General features: G+C 44.5%; 2 protein-coding genes across 2 annotated transcripts in view; both read left to right on the top strand.

The window, feature by feature from the left end:
• Window positions 1-17812, top strand: part of als2a (alsin Rho guanine nucleotide exchange factor ALS2 a) — a 63426-nt gene that overhangs the window by 22762 nt on the left and 22852 nt on the right. The window contains exons 14-24 of the mRNA XM_029116071.2: window positions 7583-7745; window positions 8047-8178; window positions 10443-10571; window positions 12144-12217; window positions 12310-12376; window positions 12647-12819; window positions 14110-14175; window positions 14265-14363; window positions 16341-16505; window positions 16752-16863; window positions 17302-17379. Coding sequence (XP_028971904.2) covers window positions 7583-7745; window positions 8047-8178; window positions 10443-10571; window positions 12144-12217; window positions 12310-12376; window positions 12647-12819; window positions 14110-14175; window positions 14265-14363; window positions 16341-16505; window positions 16752-16863; window positions 17302-17379 — 1258 coding nt within the window. The remainder of the gene's footprint in view (window positions 1-7582; window positions 7746-8046; window positions 8179-10442; window positions 10572-12143; window positions 12218-12309; window positions 12377-12646; window positions 12820-14109; window positions 14176-14264; window positions 14364-16340; window positions 16506-16751; window positions 16864-17301; window positions 17380-17812) is intronic.
• Window positions 3400-4247, top strand: LOC105008584 (complement C1q-like protein 2). The gene has a single exon (XM_010867918.5). It carries the CDS (start codon window positions 3448-3450, stop codon window positions 4084-4086), a length of 639 nt encoding a protein of 212 aa, XP_010866220.2. The 5' UTR covers window positions 3400-3447; the 3' UTR covers window positions 4087-4247.

The raw sequence follows: 17812 nt of genomic DNA, 5'->3' as shown, positions 1-17812 counted from the left end.
ACAGAGCTCTTACAGAAAGATAAACCTTGGGTGTGGTTGGATCAATGTTAACAGGCATTTGAGAAAACGAAGAGGCTGCTGTATTCCACCTCGGAGTTAGTACACTATGATCCAGACTTGCCTGTACTTTTGGTTTTCACATAGAATGCCAGACGGTAGTGAAAGATCCATGGCATGTGCTTCACACACCCTAACTATGACAGGTGAAGGAGAGAAGGACGGTGTTGGAAGAATCTTTTAATGAAGTTCCATGAATATCTCTATGGTCTAGAGAGCAATCCCACTGTGATAGAAATGTTTGGATGTTATTATCATATAGATTATAGGAACTGTAGGAACACGCCTCGTGCCTGTAGGAACACGCCTCGCGCCTGTAGGAACACGCCTCGCGCCTGTAGGAACACGCCTCGCGCCTGTAGGAGCACGCCTCGCGCCTGTAGGAGCACGCCTCGCGCCTGTAGGAGCACGCCTCGCGCCTGTAGGAGCACGCCTCGCGCCTGTAGGAGCACGCCTCGCGCCTGTAGGAGCACGCCTCGCGCCTGTAGGAGCACGCCTCGCGCCTGTAGGAGCACGCCTCGCGCCTGTAGGAGCACTCCTCGCGCCTGTAGGAGCACGCCTCGCGCCTGTAGGAGCACGCCTCGCGCCTGTAGGAGCACGCCTCGCGCCTGTAGGAGCACGCCTCGCGCCTGTAGGAGCACGCCTCGCGCCTGTAGGAGCACGCCTCGCGCCTGTAGGAGCACGCCTCGCGCCTGTAGGAGCACGCCTCGCGCCTGTAGGAGCACGCCTCGCGCCTGTAGGAGCACGCCTCATGTAGCAAGTTGGGACCAGGTTGTCCCTGGTTAAACCAGATTTTTATGCTGAGTCTACAGCCAGAGTGTGTCAGGCCATGAGACTGAGGGCCGAGACTACAGCCAGAGTGTGTCAGGCTGTGATACTGAGGGCCGAGTCTACAGCCAGAGTGTGTCAGGCTGTGAGACTGAGGGCCGAGACTACAGCCAGAGTGTGTCAGGCTGTGAGACTGAGGGCCGAGACTACAGCCAGAGTGTGTCAGGCTGTGAGACTGAGGGCCGAGACTACAGCCAGAGTGTGTCAGGCTGTGAGACTGAGGGCCGAGACTACAGCCAGAGTGTGTCAGGCTGTGAGACTGAGGGCCGAGACTACAGCCAGAGTGTGTCAGGCTGTGAGACTGAGGGCCGAGACTACAGCCAGAGTGTGTCAGGCTGTGAGACTGAGGGCCGAGACTACAGCCAGAGTGTGTCAGGCTGTGAGACTGAGGGCCGAGACTACAGCCAGAGTGTGTCAGGCTGTGAGACTGAGGGCCGAGACTACAGCCAGAGTGTGTCAGGCTGTGAGACTGAGGGCCGAGACTACAGCCAGAGTGTGTCAGGCTGTGAGACTGAGGGCCGAGACTACAGCCAGAGTGTGTCAGGCTGTGAGACTGAGGGCCGAGACTACAGCCAGAGTGTGTCAGGCTGTGAGACTGAGGGCCGAGACTACAGCCAGAGTGTGTCAGGCTGTGAGACTGAGGGCCGAGACTACAGCCAGAGTGTGTCAGGCTGTGAGACTGAGGGCCGAGACTACAGCCAGAGTGTGTCAGGCTGTGAGACTGAGGGCCGAGACTACAGCCAGAGTGTGTCAGGCTGTGAGACTGAGGGCCGAGACTACAGCCAGAGTGTGTCAGGCTGTGAGACTGAGGGCCGAGACTACAGCCAGAGTGTGTCAGGCTGTGATACTGAGGGCCGAGACTACAGCCAGAGGCCAAAAAGGGCAAGAAGACCTCCAGACAAACTGACTTTGTAATTACAAGGTATGACTGCAACATTATAAATGGGGGGTTACAGCGATGGTTACAGTGTTATTGAACAAATGTTTTTTTTCTTTGTAAAATAAAAAGAACAGAGTTAAGAATTTCCAGGGAGGACTGTGGTGTATTGGAAATGGGATTTCAATCTGTTTGAATGATCCAAAGCAATAGTCTCAACTCCCAAGCTTTTATATTTTACACAGAGGTAAGGGATGGTTAATTTAGAATGAATTGAACACTTTGAAGGTTAACTTACAGGATAAATAACTAATTCCATAGTAGAATTGTTTGATCTGGTTTCAAACTATAGAAACAAGTGTGTAGTTGCCAATTTATTAAAAGTTTGTAGTTGCCAAGTCCCAAAATGTTACCTATTTTTTTTTTGGTGTGGTTGCATGTTTATTTTGGCGTGGTTGCATGTTTATTTTGGCGTGGTTGCATGTTTATTATGGCGTGGTTGCATGTTTATTTTGGCGTGGTTGCGTGTTGAGTGCAGTCACAAACAGTCAACATTGTATGGATATTCTGATCAGGGTTTCATAGATTTGTCTCAAAGTGGCCCTGTTGGGTTGTAAATGGAAGATTATCGGACAACAAAACAAGAAGTGTAACAGTCATTCTCACTTTACATAGTATATAACAGCAAGTTCTACTATACACTTCAAACGTATTTTAGAGAAAACACAGTTTAAGCACAGTTACAGTTCAAGTAGCGTTAGGGTAATAGACATACACTCACCTAAAGGATTATTAGGAACACCTGTTCAGTTTCTCATTAATGCAATTATCTAATCAACCTATCACATGGCAGTTGCTTCAAGGCATTTAGGGGTGTGGTCCTGGTCAAGACAATCTCCTGAACTCCAAACTGAATGTCAGAATGGGAAAGAAAGGTGATTTAAGCAATTTTGAGCGTGGCATGGTTGTTGGTGCCAGACGGGCCGGTCTGAGTATTTCACAATCTGCTCAGTTACTAGGATTTTCACGCACAACCATTTCTAGGGTTTACAAAGATTTGTAATTTGAAAGAAAAAAGTTAATTCTCAGAAAGTCCATCAAGGCATATTTGAAAAGAAAATGTTGGGGGGGCTTGGGGATGCGATTGTCCTTGACGGGCCAGGCCAGTCATGAAGCCAGTCATGAAGCCAGTTATGAGGCCAGTCTTGAAGCCAGTCATGAAGGCAGTCATGAAGCCAGTCATGAAGCCAGTTATGAGGCCAGTCATGAGGCCAGTCATGAGGCCAAGTGTTAACTGAGGCTCACCATTGAATTTGACAGAGCTTGAGTGGAGATACTTGTAACACTAATCCATTGATTGAAATGCACTCACTAAGCTTTGTGGTTGTTTCACCTAGCTTTTTTAAAATGTATTCACTACTGTAAGATACGAAGGTGCAAACTAACTGACCAATATGTAAATGTGAAGAATGTATGGAATGTGAAAAGGTCTGTATAGTTTCCAAAGGCTCTGTACACAGATTACAGCTGACAGGGAACATGTTGCGCAGCTTCATGTTGAAATAAATAATTGTGAAATCATGGGCAGTACAGTACAAGGGGTATCTGAAATTCTGTCTCCCTCCACGCTGTATAAAAAGACAAGACACCGCAAACTCCAAAACAGGAAACTGAATCCAGAGAAGATGAAGGCTACTGCCTTTCTGTTGGTATCACTGTGCTTCTACAGTCTGTATGTGGCACAAGACGATATTCAGAAGATTAAAAATTATAATGAACAGACATCAGTTGGCTCATTCAATCCTGACACATGGAAGCTTCTAAAAGACTTTGGTGCCATGGAGGAGAAACTACGCACTACAGTGGAAAGACTGGCAGCCATGGAAACCAAAATTGAGGAAATGAAGAATAAGGAGAGAACCAATGTGTTTTTTTCGGCTGCCCTAGGAGGGACTGGTCACACTGGGCCATTCGACCATGACACCACCCTGATCTACAAAACTGTAATCACTAACATCGGCAGTGCCTACAACCCAAGCACAGGTGTATTTGTTGCTCCTGTTCAAGGGGTCTACCACTTCATCTTCTTCTACCATGCGGGAGGAAATCAGATCAAATACATTTCCCTATTTAAGAATGAAGAGCTGATGGCCAGTTCATATGACCACAAGTCTGACCATGATGGCGCCGACAACGGAGGAAATGCTGTCATCATCCATCTGGAGGTTGGGGACCGGGTCTACATGCGTCTCAAGGCAAACGCACATGTATGGGACTCCATCAACCTCACAACCTTCAGTGGCTTCCTGCTCAGCCAAATGTGATTAAATGTCTGTAGCGCCGCGTTTAGCTCTACAGATTTGGTGATATTGTGATATAAAACAATCAGATGACAAAAAATCTAATCATGTATCCTAATGAATAGTGTCTTTTATATATTACTGTGTATGCAATAAATCACAAGCCGCCAATAATGTAATAACTACCAAGGGGTCTTTTTTCTTTTTTGTACTCAATGACATACATTTTACTATAGTTTTATTAAAGCTTAGGAATGTGTTACCAAAGTAGCAGTAAAAATCCGACTCAGTGCAAAAAGAATAGGCCAAATTACAAATGCGTGTAAGTTTGTACGAAAAAGTTGGATTGCCTATTAATTTTATAAAATATGGGTTCACTACTAGCAAATTAGTCCTTACCATGCTGTGTTAGCATGTTTGCTAATGCTTATTGAAAATACTTATTTTCCACCATAATTTACCAATAAATTCATTCGAAATCTTAAATGTGATTTTCTGGATTTTATTTTGTCGTTTTGTCTCTCATAGTTGAAGTGAACCTATGATGAAAATTACAGGCCTCTCTCATATTTTTAAGTGGGGGAACTTGCACAATTGGTGGCTGACTAAATACTTTTTTGCCCCACTTTACATCCCATTTACTTAGTGACTGTTCGCTAGAATCATGGAGTTCTTCAGTTATATATAATACTAGTCAAATGTTTTAAAATAACAAAATGTTTCCAGTTTAAAAAAAAATTTAAGCAGTTCTGATAAGTCCAGTGAATGACCTGAAATGGTAGAAAGGTAAGTGGTAAACAGCTGACAAGTACTGGCTGTGTGCTACATTTGACAATAATCCCCCATATTCTTCATATAAATGGGCTATGAGGTAGGGGTCAAGACGGAAGCCTTTTCTTACAAAGAAAAACATCCAAGCCTGGATGAAGTTTGCAAAAACAAACATCAAATCCCCCAAACGCACGTGGGAAAATGTGCTATGGTCTGATGAAACCAAGGTTGATCTTTTGGCCATAATTCCAAAAGGTATGTTTGGCGCAAAAACAACACTGCACATCACCCAAAGAACACCATACCCCCAGTGAAGCATGGTGGTGGGAGCATCAGGCTTTGGGGCTGTTTTTCTTCACCTGGAACCGGGCCTTAGTCAGGGTGGAGGGAATTATGAACAGTTCCAAATACCAGCCAATTTTGGCACAAAACCTTCAGGCGTCCGTTAGAAAGCTGAAGAGGAATGTCTGTCTACAATGAGTGTGTAGTCTGCAGAGCAATAAGCATGTTTTGGGAATTATAGGAAAATCCATCCATCCATCCATCTTCTTCCGCTTATCCGGGGCCGGGTCGCGGGGGCAGCAGTCTAAGCAGGGATGCCCAGACTTCCCTCTCCCCAGACACTTCCTCTAGCTCTTCCGGGGGGACACCGAGGCGTTCCCAGGCCAGCCGGGAGACATAGTCCCTCCAGCGTGTCCTAGGTCTTCCCCGGGGTCTCCTCCCGGTGGGACGGGACCGGAACACCTTCCCAGGAAGGCGTTCCGGAGGCATCCGAAAAAGATGCCCAAGCCACCTCAGCTGACCCCTCTCGATGTGGAGGAGCAGTGGCTCTACTCTGAGCTCCTCCCGGGTGACCGAGCTTCTCACCCTATCTCTAAGGGATCGCCCAGCCACCCTGCGGAGAAAACTCATTTCGGCCGCCTGTATCCGGGATCTTGTCCTTTCGGTCATGACCCAAAGCTCATGACCATAGGTGAGAGTAGGAACGTAGATTGACTGGTAAATCGAGAGCTTCGCCTTGCGGCTCAGCTCTTTCTTCACCACGACAGACCGATACATCGACTGCATTACTGCAGAAGCTGCACCGATCCGTCTGTCAATCTCCCGTTCCATCCTTCCCTCACTCGTGAACAAGACCCCTAGATACTTAAACTCCTCCACTTGAGGCAGGCACTCTCCACCATTATAGGAAAATGACCTGCATATTGTAACTCTGCTGTTCACATGTGCGTATTGAACCGTAGGCGGCATACTGAACAGGTCAATAACATACCGTGCACCTTTGCATCCCTAGTTACAACTTATAGCCGTTCTGCAGCAATGGAAGTAAATTAAGCCTTGAACGTTGATGCTAACAATTCCTACAGGTGTCCCAACTTCTGTTGAAAATGGTCTTGGAACAGACCGTGTTATTATACCCCTCTTAAGCATTATTTGGACAGTATTGTACTGCATGAAGTAGTATATTGCTAAAATAATGTCAGGAAGAGGTCTGGCAGATCCAAAGCCACTACTGAATCAGATGTCAAATTTCTGAGAGTCAAAGCTTGCATGATAGGCGACTCACAGGACATCAACTTCACAGTTTAACACTGGTCGAAGTAAGCAAGTCTCAGTTTTAACTGTGAAGAGAAGACTTTGAACTGCAGGTTTGACAGGTCCAGTGGCAGTAAGAAAGCCATTGCTAAGTTGGCAAGATAAGAAAAAAGGCTGGCCTGGGCCACGAAGCACCACCTGTGGACTACTGAAGACTGGAATGAGGTCTTATGGACTGATCAATTCAAATTTAATCAAAGTTTGGGTTTTTGTATGCTGTCGAGTCGGCAAAAGGATGGTTCCTCAGTGTGTGACACCAGCTGTCAAACATTAAAGAGGTAGTGTGATGGTCTGGGGCTCTTTTGCTGGATCCAGAGTCAACAACTTGGACAGAGTGATTGGTACTCTGACCCAAAACAGCTACCACAGCATTTTGCAACACCATGCAATACTCTCTGGTGTATGCATAGTTGGTCAGGGGTTCATCATACAGCAAGATAATGACCAATAACACACCTCCAGGCTATGTCAGAACCATAGAAGAAAAGAACAAGAAGGTAGGTTTCAAATCCTGGAATGCCCAGCCCAGTCTCTAGACTTAAAGCCCATCCAGCTGGTTTGGGATGAACTGGGCTGTAGTGTGGAAGCAAAACATCCTACTAGTGCAACACATGTGGGAACCTCTGCAACAGTGTTGGAAAGAACCTTCCAGACAGTATTGGATTTCCAATAGATCTACAAAAGATGGCTACTTGGAAGAGTTAAAAACTTAGATTACATTATGTTAAACAAAACTATGGAAATTATTAATTTTTTGTCTCCAATTGTTTATTTGTTCATTGCTTAAATTTAAGAGTACGTTAAGTCACGGAAGTGTGTGAATTTCAATAAAACTGGAATAACTGAGATGTTCTAAAACTCTTGACCGATAGCGTGTAGATTAATTTACTTGGTGACTGTTAGGTAGAACTATGGAGTTTTACTGTCAGTTATATCCATTTATTTAGATACTGTTAGGTAGAACCATCAAATACAACCACAGTAAGAACAGACCTTAAAGGTGATAACCGACTATGGCCACTGGTATAGGAATGAGATTCTTAATGGTTTTTGTGTGGGTGGTTCCAAAATTCTAATGTGATATCCTGGCATGATCAAACTAGGATGTACAGCTGTATTGGCATTCGTGACACTTCCCTTATCTGACCTTCAGGGAGTGTTTTGGTAAGAAGTTGGAGGTGTTGCGTCATCTGTCAGAGTGCAGTGCAGACAAAGTTTCCCTCGGTGACCTGTTGGTGCTGCTGTTCTATATGCCTTTACAACACCTCCATGTATACAACAGATTGCTGCTCAAACTGGCCACCTGTTTTGATGTGGTAGGTACATTTTGATGTTAATAATTATTCCATAACAAACATTTGTAACACCCTTCAAACTCCCTTGCATGTAGTGTCACTGTATATTCTCTCTTTTCTCTTAACCTCTTTTCCTGTTCATCTACTGTTTACTCTTTTCAACATTATTTTCTTCAACTCTCCTGATCAACTGGTCTCTGCATCCATCATCTCTTCTTTTGTCTTCGACTATACTCTATTCAGTTCTGATCTCATCTACTCACCTTTCTTGTACATTTTATCAAACCCTTTGTATTTAAAAAGCTTTGTTCCTGGTTGTCAGAGCACAGTAGAGTACCAGAAGCTACAAGAGGGCTGCTCCCGGTATGAGGCCTTGTCTGTCAGCCTGGGGAGAAGACAGAAGGAGGCAGAGTCCACCAACCAGTTCTGGAAGACAAACTCCGGCAAGACTATTGTGAGTTCAACCTGTCTCCTTTAAATATAATGAAAGCAGTGACTGGAGTAGAGAAGTTTCCACCTTCTTTGTATTATCGTGGATGGTCCAACGTCCTACAGCAACCCAATATGTACGTAACGTAGAAGTGTTATTGTTCATTTGGCATGAGGTAATTCAATCTGTGAGTCCTTATGGGATGTTGGCTGTAATATGTCAAGGTCCACATGTTTGTCAACATGTTTACCCCTAGCTTATGTTTGTCTTTCAAAGACCTGGTGATTCCTACTGTCACCAGCGTCTGTTTGCGTTGAATTCCCAACTCAGACGATGAATGCCTAGAGAGATCTGAGACCTGGCTATCATATAGTGACTTGACCCTGAGAGTTTGTTCAGTTTTTGGGACAGACATAGCTTTAATCTCAACATGATGACCATGTGACAACAGGAAAACATCCCAATGATTTAATTATTATCATTTGATTATGTGTCTGTACATTGTTGAGAACATTCCCTAATTGGTGTTTATTTTACACCTTTATACAGTACAGGCCAAACGTTTGGACACACCTTCTCATTCAATGCGTTTCCTTTATTTTCATGATTTACATTGTAGATTCTCACTGAAGGCATCAAAACTATGAATGAACACATGGAATTATGTACTTAACAAAAAAGTATGAAATAACTGAAAACATGTCTTATATTCTAGCTTCTTCAAAGTAGCCACCCTTTGCTCTGATTACTACTTTGCACACTCTTGGCATTCTCTTGATGAGCTTCAAGAGGTAGTCACCTGAAATGGTTTTCCAACAGTTCTCCTTTTGCGTTCACTCTGCGGTCCAGCTCACCCCAAACCACCTCGATTGGGTTCAGGTCCGGTGACTGTGGAGGCCAGGTCATCTGGCGCAGCACACCATCACTCTCCTTCTTGGTCAAATAGCCCTTACACAGCCTGGAGGTGTGTTTGGGGTCATTGACCTGTTGAAAAATAAATGACGGTCCAACTAAACGCAAACCGGATGAGATGGAATGTCGCTGCAGGATGCTGTGGTAGCCATGCTGGTTCAGGATGCCTTCAATTTTGAATAAATCCCCAACAGTGTCACCAGCAAAGCACCCCCACACCATCACACCTCCTCCTCCATGCTTCACGGTGGGAACCAGGCATGTAGAATCCATCCGTTCACCTTTTCTGCGTCGCACAAAGACACGGCGGTTGGAACCAAAGATCTCAAATTTTGACTCATCAGACCAAAGCACAGATTTCCACTGGTCTAATGTCCATTCCTTGTGTTTCTTGGCCCAAACAAATCTCTTCTGCTTGTCGCCTCTCCTTAGCAGTGGTTTCCTAGCAGCTTCTTGACCATGAAGGCCTGATTCACGCAGTCTCCTCTTAACAGTTGTTCTAGAGATGTGTCTGCTGCTAAAACTCTGTGTGGCATTCAGCTGGTCTCTAATCTGAGCTGCTGTTAACCTGCGATTTCTGAGGCTGGTGACTCGGATGAACTTATCCTCAGCAGCAGAGGTGACTCTTGGTCTTCCATTCCTGGGGCGGTCCTCATGTGAGCCAGTTTTGTTGTAGCGCTTGATGTTTTTTGCGACTGCACTTGGGGACACATTCTAAGTTCTCGCAATTTTTCTCTAGCATCTGCAAGTAATGATGGCCACTCGTTTCTCTTTGCTTAGCTGATTGGTTCTTGCCATAATATGAATTCTAACAGTTGTTCAATAGGGCTGTTAGCTGTGTATCAACCTGACTTCTGCACAACCCAACTGATGGTCCCAACCCCATTAATAAGGGAAAAAGTCCACTAATTAACCCTGACAAGGCACACCTGTGAAGTGAAAACCATTTCAGGTGACTACCTCATGAAGCTCATTGAGAGAACACCAAGGGTTTGCAGCACTATCAAAAAAGCAAAGGGTTGCTACTTTGAGGAATCTAAAATATAAGACATGTTTTCAGTTATTTCACACTTTTTTGTTAAGTACATAATTCCATATGTGTTCATTCATAGATTTGATGCCTTCAGTGAGAATCTACAATGTAAATTGTCATGAAAATAAAGAAAACGCATTGAATGAGAAGGTGTGTCCAAACTTTTGGCCTGTACTGTATCTTTTTGAAAACATAACTAAGAGGCACAATTGATAAGTGTCACATAGTAACGGTTAACGGGGTGATAGTGGCCCTCTCATAATGTTCAGACTGGAACTTCAGTTTCCTCTTAATAAACATGGCTCCCTCCAGCTTGGTTCAATCTTCTCTGCCCGGTCCTCAGGATGTTTTGCGAAGGCCCCAACGCAGGCTGGTGTGTGAAAGCAGTGACAAGAGCCTGACTCTCCAGAACGCTGGAAGGTTCTCTGTGAACTGGTTCGTCCTGTTCAACGATCTTCTCGTCCACGCACAGGTCAGTCCACCGAGATACTCATGCAACTATACAACCTTTGGGAAAATACTTTAGAGAGTTTTTACCTTTAAAATGTATGGGTTGGGTTGGTGGGTGGAGCCTGGTGTGGGTTTAGCTACCACATGCAAAACGACCAGCAAAGTAGCAGACAGAGTGAGTACCCTGGCCGACTTCAATAGACCGCCATATTAGATTAGGAATCTTCAGGCTTTGGTAGGAGAGATCCAGATGTCAGCTGGACCATTGCTGAGCCAATACTCACTCAGGTTCCCTGGCTGAACTAGCTGCACTCATGCAGAATGAAAAACAACTATGTAGAAGTTACACAAACTGTGTTGTGTGCATAAGGTCTATTTGAATGATAAGGATTTACCTGAAAGGGGGTGGACCTTGTGTATCCAGACCCTGGGAGAGAGTCAAGCCACAGGGAGTTGGTATTATTTCTGATGTGAAGCCGTGTTTTTGACACAGTCTTTATAAGGGCTGTCTTATAAAGAGCTTTGGTAAGCAGCCTATGCACGGTCCGCCGTTGTTTTGGTAACCTGCCCCTCCCTTTCCTCGGTCTCTGCTTGGGTCTTCAGGCTGGCTTAGCTTTTTTACTTCCAAGCCAGGTCCTTCTGGCGCCTGGTGGTCCTGGGTGTGATTTTACAACAATCTCCGCCTGATTAGCAGCTAATTCCTTGGCTGTATCCCAAATTAACCCCTTGCCCGCATCCCTGTCCCTTCCCACATTTGACCTTGTATTTAGTCATGCTAAATGAAACGTGCATCAGCTTAGATGTTGGTTGATATGAAACTGACGTTAATGTCAGTGAAACAAAGAGAACTTTGAGAGTACAGAAAGGGAAGTTCAGCAGCTGTAGTCAGTTCCAGGTTTGGCTTGTTATGTTGAATTGAGCTCCCTGTGTCCAGTGTGACACAATGAAGAAAAGCAAATACATTTCTTTCCCTGTTTTCCCTGGCACCAAAGAACGTGTTCCCCCATGGGAATAGCCGGAGAACGTTAAGAAACGCTCTTTTGCCCATTTCAGGTTGGGAAAGTGACCAGTTAACTGTGTTGTTTTGACTGAGACTTTAAACTAGGGAAAGTAACGGTCCTGTGTCGATTATCATCTGGAGCCAGTAATTACTACAGTATGTGTGAATACTGTTGACATTCTGTCCAATAGTCCTCAGGCTTGTCATTGCTCACGTCTCTCTTCCACACAAGTATTTCTACCCAAGCTGCGTAGAAGTCTTCAAATTATTTCCTCTTTTCAACCAAAACACAGACACACAGGCAATCTCTGACAAACACCACATACTATAGCATCTGCAGAAGGGGAACGGTCTAACAGAAACCCGTGGATTCAGCACATTGGCTCAACTCAGCATTGCAGCAAACATACAGCGTTATCTCAGTAACACCAATGGTTCTTCTAAGGTTGTGCAACATGGGTAAACACAAGAGGACGTAACGTTTGCTCAATAAACGGGGCTAGCAGGGGAATATTGCGCGGGTTATCTCTTCCTTTAATAACAGTTAAACCAAGTTCCCGGTACTGAAATCTCTCCACGGTTGTGTCTCTCCAGTTCTCCTCTCACCACGTCTACCCTCTGGTCACCCTCTGGGTGGAGCCCATCACGGAGGAGGCCAGCAGCAACCTGTGAGTCCAGCTGAAGGAAATGTGTCCTCTCCAGTTTAAAATCCCTATTAGACTATCCGTAGTCATCCCTTTCCTGGTTCTTCGTTTCTCAGGTATGGCATCAAGGTGACAACTCCCGAGGAGAGCTTTACTCTACTTGCCTCATCACCGCAGGAGAAGGTACAGTTTCCAGGTGTTCCTGTGTACAGAACTTCAGCCAGGTGTCCCTGTAATCAGGGAAATAACTTGAGGTTCTTGGCCAGTAGCCATTTTGAGTTTATCCATAATGGGTGGACTGGAAGCCATTTTGAGTGTACCCATGGTGGATGGACTGGAAGACATTTTGAGTGTACCCATGGTGGATGGACTGGAAGCCATTTTGAGTGTACCCATTGTGGATGGACTGGAAGCCATTTTGAGTGTACCCATGGTGCCCCCCTGTATCTCCAGGCTAGGTGGCTGAGAGCCATGAACCAGGCAGTGGAGGCGGTTCTGATGGGGGAGGACAGTGGCGCCGGGGTTCCCGCTGACTCTCGTACCGCCTCCTACGTCTTCTCCAAAGACCTCCTTCTTAAGGACGCCTCCTACTCGGGACGTTGGCTCTCTGGCAAGCCCCATGGCAAGTGAGTCTAACAGGAGATGCCTTTCCCAATTCTTTGTATGGTGGCCTGCAACTGACCAGAGCCTGAACCATAAAAGTGCACTGCATTGCAAATAGGGTGGCATTTTAGACTCCACGTTGACAAGGGAAAATCAGTCTCTAGTCCGAATCAAATCGGTGCAGTCTAATCAGGAAGTCAACTGAAATTCCTGTACACTTTTGTACACTGTGCATTGTGGGACATTAATGTGTGTTTCTGTGTGGAAGCAGCTGCTTTCAGTATCATTTTCATCCCTCATTAAGTGTAATTTAGTCAGGTAACTCTGTTGATTCAGTAAATGATCCTGGTTATTTTTGGACAGTGTTGATGTGGTAAATTAACCTGGTTATTTTTGGACAGTGTTGATGCGGTAAACGATCCTGGTTATTTTTGGACAGTGTTGATGTGGTAAATGAACCTGGTTATTTTTGGACAGTGCTGATGCGGTAAACGATCCTGGTTATTTTTGGACAGTGTTGATGTGGTAAACGATCCTGGTTATTTTTGGACAGTGTTGATGCGGTAAACGATCCTGGTTATTTTTGGACAGTGTTGATGTGGTAAATGAACCTGGTTATTTTTGGACAGTGCTGATGCGGTAAACGATCCTGGTTATTTTTGGACAGTGTTGATGCGGTAAGTGAACCTGGTTATTTTTGGACAGTGCTGATGCGGTAAATGAACCTGGTTATTTTTGGACAATGTTGATGCGGTAAATGAACCTGGTTATTTTTGGACAGTGTTGATGCGGTAAATTAACCTGGTTATTTTTGGACAGTGTTGATGCGGTAAACGATCCTGGTTATTTTTGGACAGTGTTGATGTGGTAAATGAACCTGGTTATTTTTGGACAGTGCTGATGCGGTAAACGATCCTGGTTATTTTTGGACAGTGTTGATGCGGTAAATGAACCTGGTTATTTTTGGACAGTGTTGATGTGGTAAATGAACCTGGTTATTTTTGGACAGTGTTGATGTGGTAAATGAACCTGGTTATTTTTGGACAGTGTTGATGTGGTAAATGAACCTGGTTATTTTTGGACAGTGTTGATGTGGTAAATTATCCTGGTTATTTTTGGACAGTGTTGATGCGGTAAATTAACCTGGTTATTTTTGGACAGTGTTGATGTGGTAAATGAACCTGGTTATTTTTGGACAGTGTTGATGCGGTAAATGATTCTGGTTATTTTTGGACAGTGTTGGTGCGGTAAATGATTCTGGTTATTTTTGGACAATGTTGATGCGGTAAATAATTCTGGTTATTTTTGGACAGGGGCACCATGAAGTGGCCGGACGGTAGAACATACACCGGGACCTTCAAACACGGACTGAAAGACGGGTCAGCATGGAGACGTGGCCGCTATGATCAATGATGTTGACATAATTCAGGCATTTTTCCAAAACACATTTTCTGTCTTGTCTTTGTAGCTATGGTGACTATTTCATGCCCAATAAAACCCTCAACAAGTGTGATCGCTACCAGGGCCACTGGAAGGAGGGGAAGATGCAAGGCTTCGGGAAGTACAAGTGAGTTGACCTGTGTACCAGGGTTTACGTTAGCCGGCAAATGCCGACGTTTTCGCCGGTGTCAAGCGTAGTTGTCCAGCAGATACAAATGTACACGGCCAACATGGCCGGAGGGAAATATGCCAAATAAATCATTTGATTTGTAGCATATTAAATAGTCTAATATTGTGTGACCGGTATGATCTGTTGCCAAGAAAACGGCAGCCTCTACTCGCTGTTTCAGTAAGACTTGGTCATGTGACTAAGCGTGGCTCGAGATTCAAAAGCTGCACACTCTGGCAGCAACTCCAGCATACAACTCCAAAATGTCGACGGCAAAGCAGACATCCCCGGGCCAGTATGAAAAAAAGATGCATGTGATGGGTGCCACGAAAGCCAACAAGACAGCAGAAAAGTGTAGTTGTTTAAAATAGCCTTCCTTTCATAGGAAAAATAAAATCAACATTTAATATGCAGTGATGACAACGTTTGAATTACAGTATCAGTCAAAACATTTTACACACGCTTGAGTGTTTTTTCTTTGGTCGATCCACATTGATGCAACAAATAAGTGACTGAAACAAGTTTCTCTATTAAATAATAATGTTGGAAAGTTAGGCTGCATTATGGTGCATTGGTTTAAAACAATTCTAAACTAGGTTTAAACATACAAGATTCAGTAAATGGTCTGCGCCTGTAATTTTCTGCAGAGCTGTAAAACGCTCTTCTGCACCCATGGCCTGGACATCCTCAGGAAACTGACAGAATTCACGTGGTATTTGTTGAGACGTTTCTAACATTAGCTTCAAAATCCCTTATTCAGATTGGAAACATGATTTAGGAATTTTGCAAAAAACCTAATTGTCTATAAAAATAATTGCATTCTGGTTCAAATTATTGCGGTCGAGCAATTATGTAATATTTATAACAGCCTTAGGTGCTCAGTTCCCAGATTCTGGACTAATATAAATAAAAAAACATTTGTTGGATCATAGTGTTTGTGTTTTATTGCTGTTTAAATGTAGGCTATTATATGGATATTTAAAACATATGTCTGGTAGCTGTTCTACATAGCTGGATTTCTGGAATTTTAATGGCCATTTATTTGGCCGTAAAATAAGAAAAGTATAGCGTGAACTCTGCTGTGTACGTACTGTAATGTCTCATACACATGGTACATGACTCCTGTTCCCTGAAGGAGGGTTTCCAATTTCACAGGTGTATGACATTATTATGGATCTGACCAGGTAGTATTATGATAACAGGGGAGGTACCAGGGGAGGTGTATGATGTCATTATGGTTCTAACCAGGTATGTAACAGGGAATGTGTATGATGTCATGGTTCTGCCCAGGTATGTAACAGGGAAGGTGTATGATGTCATGGTTCTGACCAGGTATGTAACAGGGAAGGTGTATGATTTCATGGTTCTGACCAGGTATGTAACAGGGGAGGTGTATGATGTCATTATGGTTCTGACCAGGTATGTAACAGGGGAGGTGTATGATGTAATTATGGTTCTGACCAGGTATGTAACAGGGAAGGTGTATGATGTCATTATGGTTCTGCCCAGGTATGTAACAGGGGAGGTGTAGGATGTCATTATGGTTCTGACCAGGTATGTAACAGGGGAGGTGTATGATGTCATTTTGGTTATGTCATTATGGTATGTAACAGTAGAGGTGTATGATGTCATTATGGTTATGTCATTATGGTATGTAACAGTAGAGGTGTATGATGTCATTATGGTTATGTCATTATGGTATGTAACAGTGGAGGTGTATGATGTCATTATGGTTATGTTATTATGGTATGTAACAGTGGAGGTGTATGATGTCATTTTGGTTATGTCATTATGGTATGTAACAGTAGAGGTGTATGATGTCATTATGGTTATGTCATTATGGTATGTAACAGTAGAGGTGTATGATGTCATTATGGTTATGTCATTATGGTATGTAACAGTGGAGGTGTGTAATGGAATTTTGGTTCTGACTAGGTATGCAACAGGGGAGGTTTATGAGGGATCCTTCCATGAGAACATGCGGCAGGGCCATGGAATGCTGAGTTCCGGGAAGCTGATTGGCCCTTCCTCCAGTGTGTTCATTGGCCAGTGGCTCCAAGACAAGAAAACAGGATATGGAGTATTTGATAACATGACTAGGTACAATTATGAATAGAACTTGAGTGACCTGGGTGTGGGTATAGTTGTTTACCCAATTGTACGGCTCTGAATGACTAACTAACAAACAGCTGTGACAGACTAACTTAGGACTTTCCTTTTGCAAGATGGCCATCCCCCACATGTAAAACAGGAATATGTTAGTTAATGTTCACTAGATTGGAATGTTGACAGTATTTTTCTCTAGTCAGTATATTATGTAATATGAATTCTGTTCTCTTGTCTTAGAGGAGAGAAGTACATGGGGTTGTGGTTGGAAGACCAACGCCATGGCAACGGGGTCCTAGTCACACAGACTGGTCTCTACTACGAAGGAGCCTTCAGCAACAACAAAATGATGGTGAGTCCCAGCCCCTAGACCCTGACACCTCAGCCCCTACACCCTGACCCCTTCAGCCCCTACACCCTGACCCCTTCAGCCCCTACACCCTGACCCCTCGGCCCCTAGACCCTGACCCCTCGGCCCCTACACCCTGACCCCTTCAGCACCTACACCCTGACCCCTCGGCCCCTAGACCCTGACCCCTCGGCCCCTACACCCTGACCCCTTGAGCCCCTACACCCTGACCCCTCGGCCCCTAGACCCTGACCCCTCGGCCCCTACACCCTGACCCCTTCAGCCCCTACACCCTGACCCCTCGGCCCCTACACCCAGACCCCTCAGCCCCGAAAGCCTTTTTCACAGTCTGTTTTCTGCTATAGGCCTCAGAATTGGTCTCAAAATGGACTCTTCTTTTTGAACATGATCTCAAACTTGAACTATCCTGTGTTTTTTCAGGGCACTGGTTTCCTAATGTCTGAGGATGACACAACCTTCCAGGGAGAGTTTTCTGATGACTGGACCCCTAATGGGAAGGTAATGTTGATATACTGGACCACTAATGGGAAGGTAATGTTGATATACTGGACCACTAATGGGAAGGTAATGTTGATATACTGGACCACTAATGGGAAGGTAATGTTGATATACTGGACCACTAATAGGAAGGTAATGTCGATATACTGGACCACTAATAGGAAGGTAATGTCGATATACTGGACCACTAATGGGAAGGTAATGTTGATATACTGGACCCCTAATGGGAAGGTTAAGTTGATATACTGGACCACTAATGGGAAGGTTAAGTTGATATACTGGACCACTAATGGGAAGGTTAAGTTGATATACTGGACCACTAATGGGAAGGTAATGTTGATATACTGGACCACTAATGGGAAGGTAATGTTGATATACTGGACCACTAATGGGAAGGTAATGTTGATATACTGGACCCCTAATGGGAAGGTAA

Source organism: Esox lucius, chromosome 20 (genome assembly GCF_011004845.1).
Source record: "Esox lucius isolate fEsoLuc1 chromosome 20, fEsoLuc1.pri, whole genome shotgun sequence".
NCBI lineage: Eukaryota > Metazoa > Chordata > Actinopteri > Esociformes > Esocidae > Esox > Esox lucius.
Note: the sequence above shows the minus strand (reverse complement) of the source record. Positions and strands in the feature narration are given on the sequence as shown.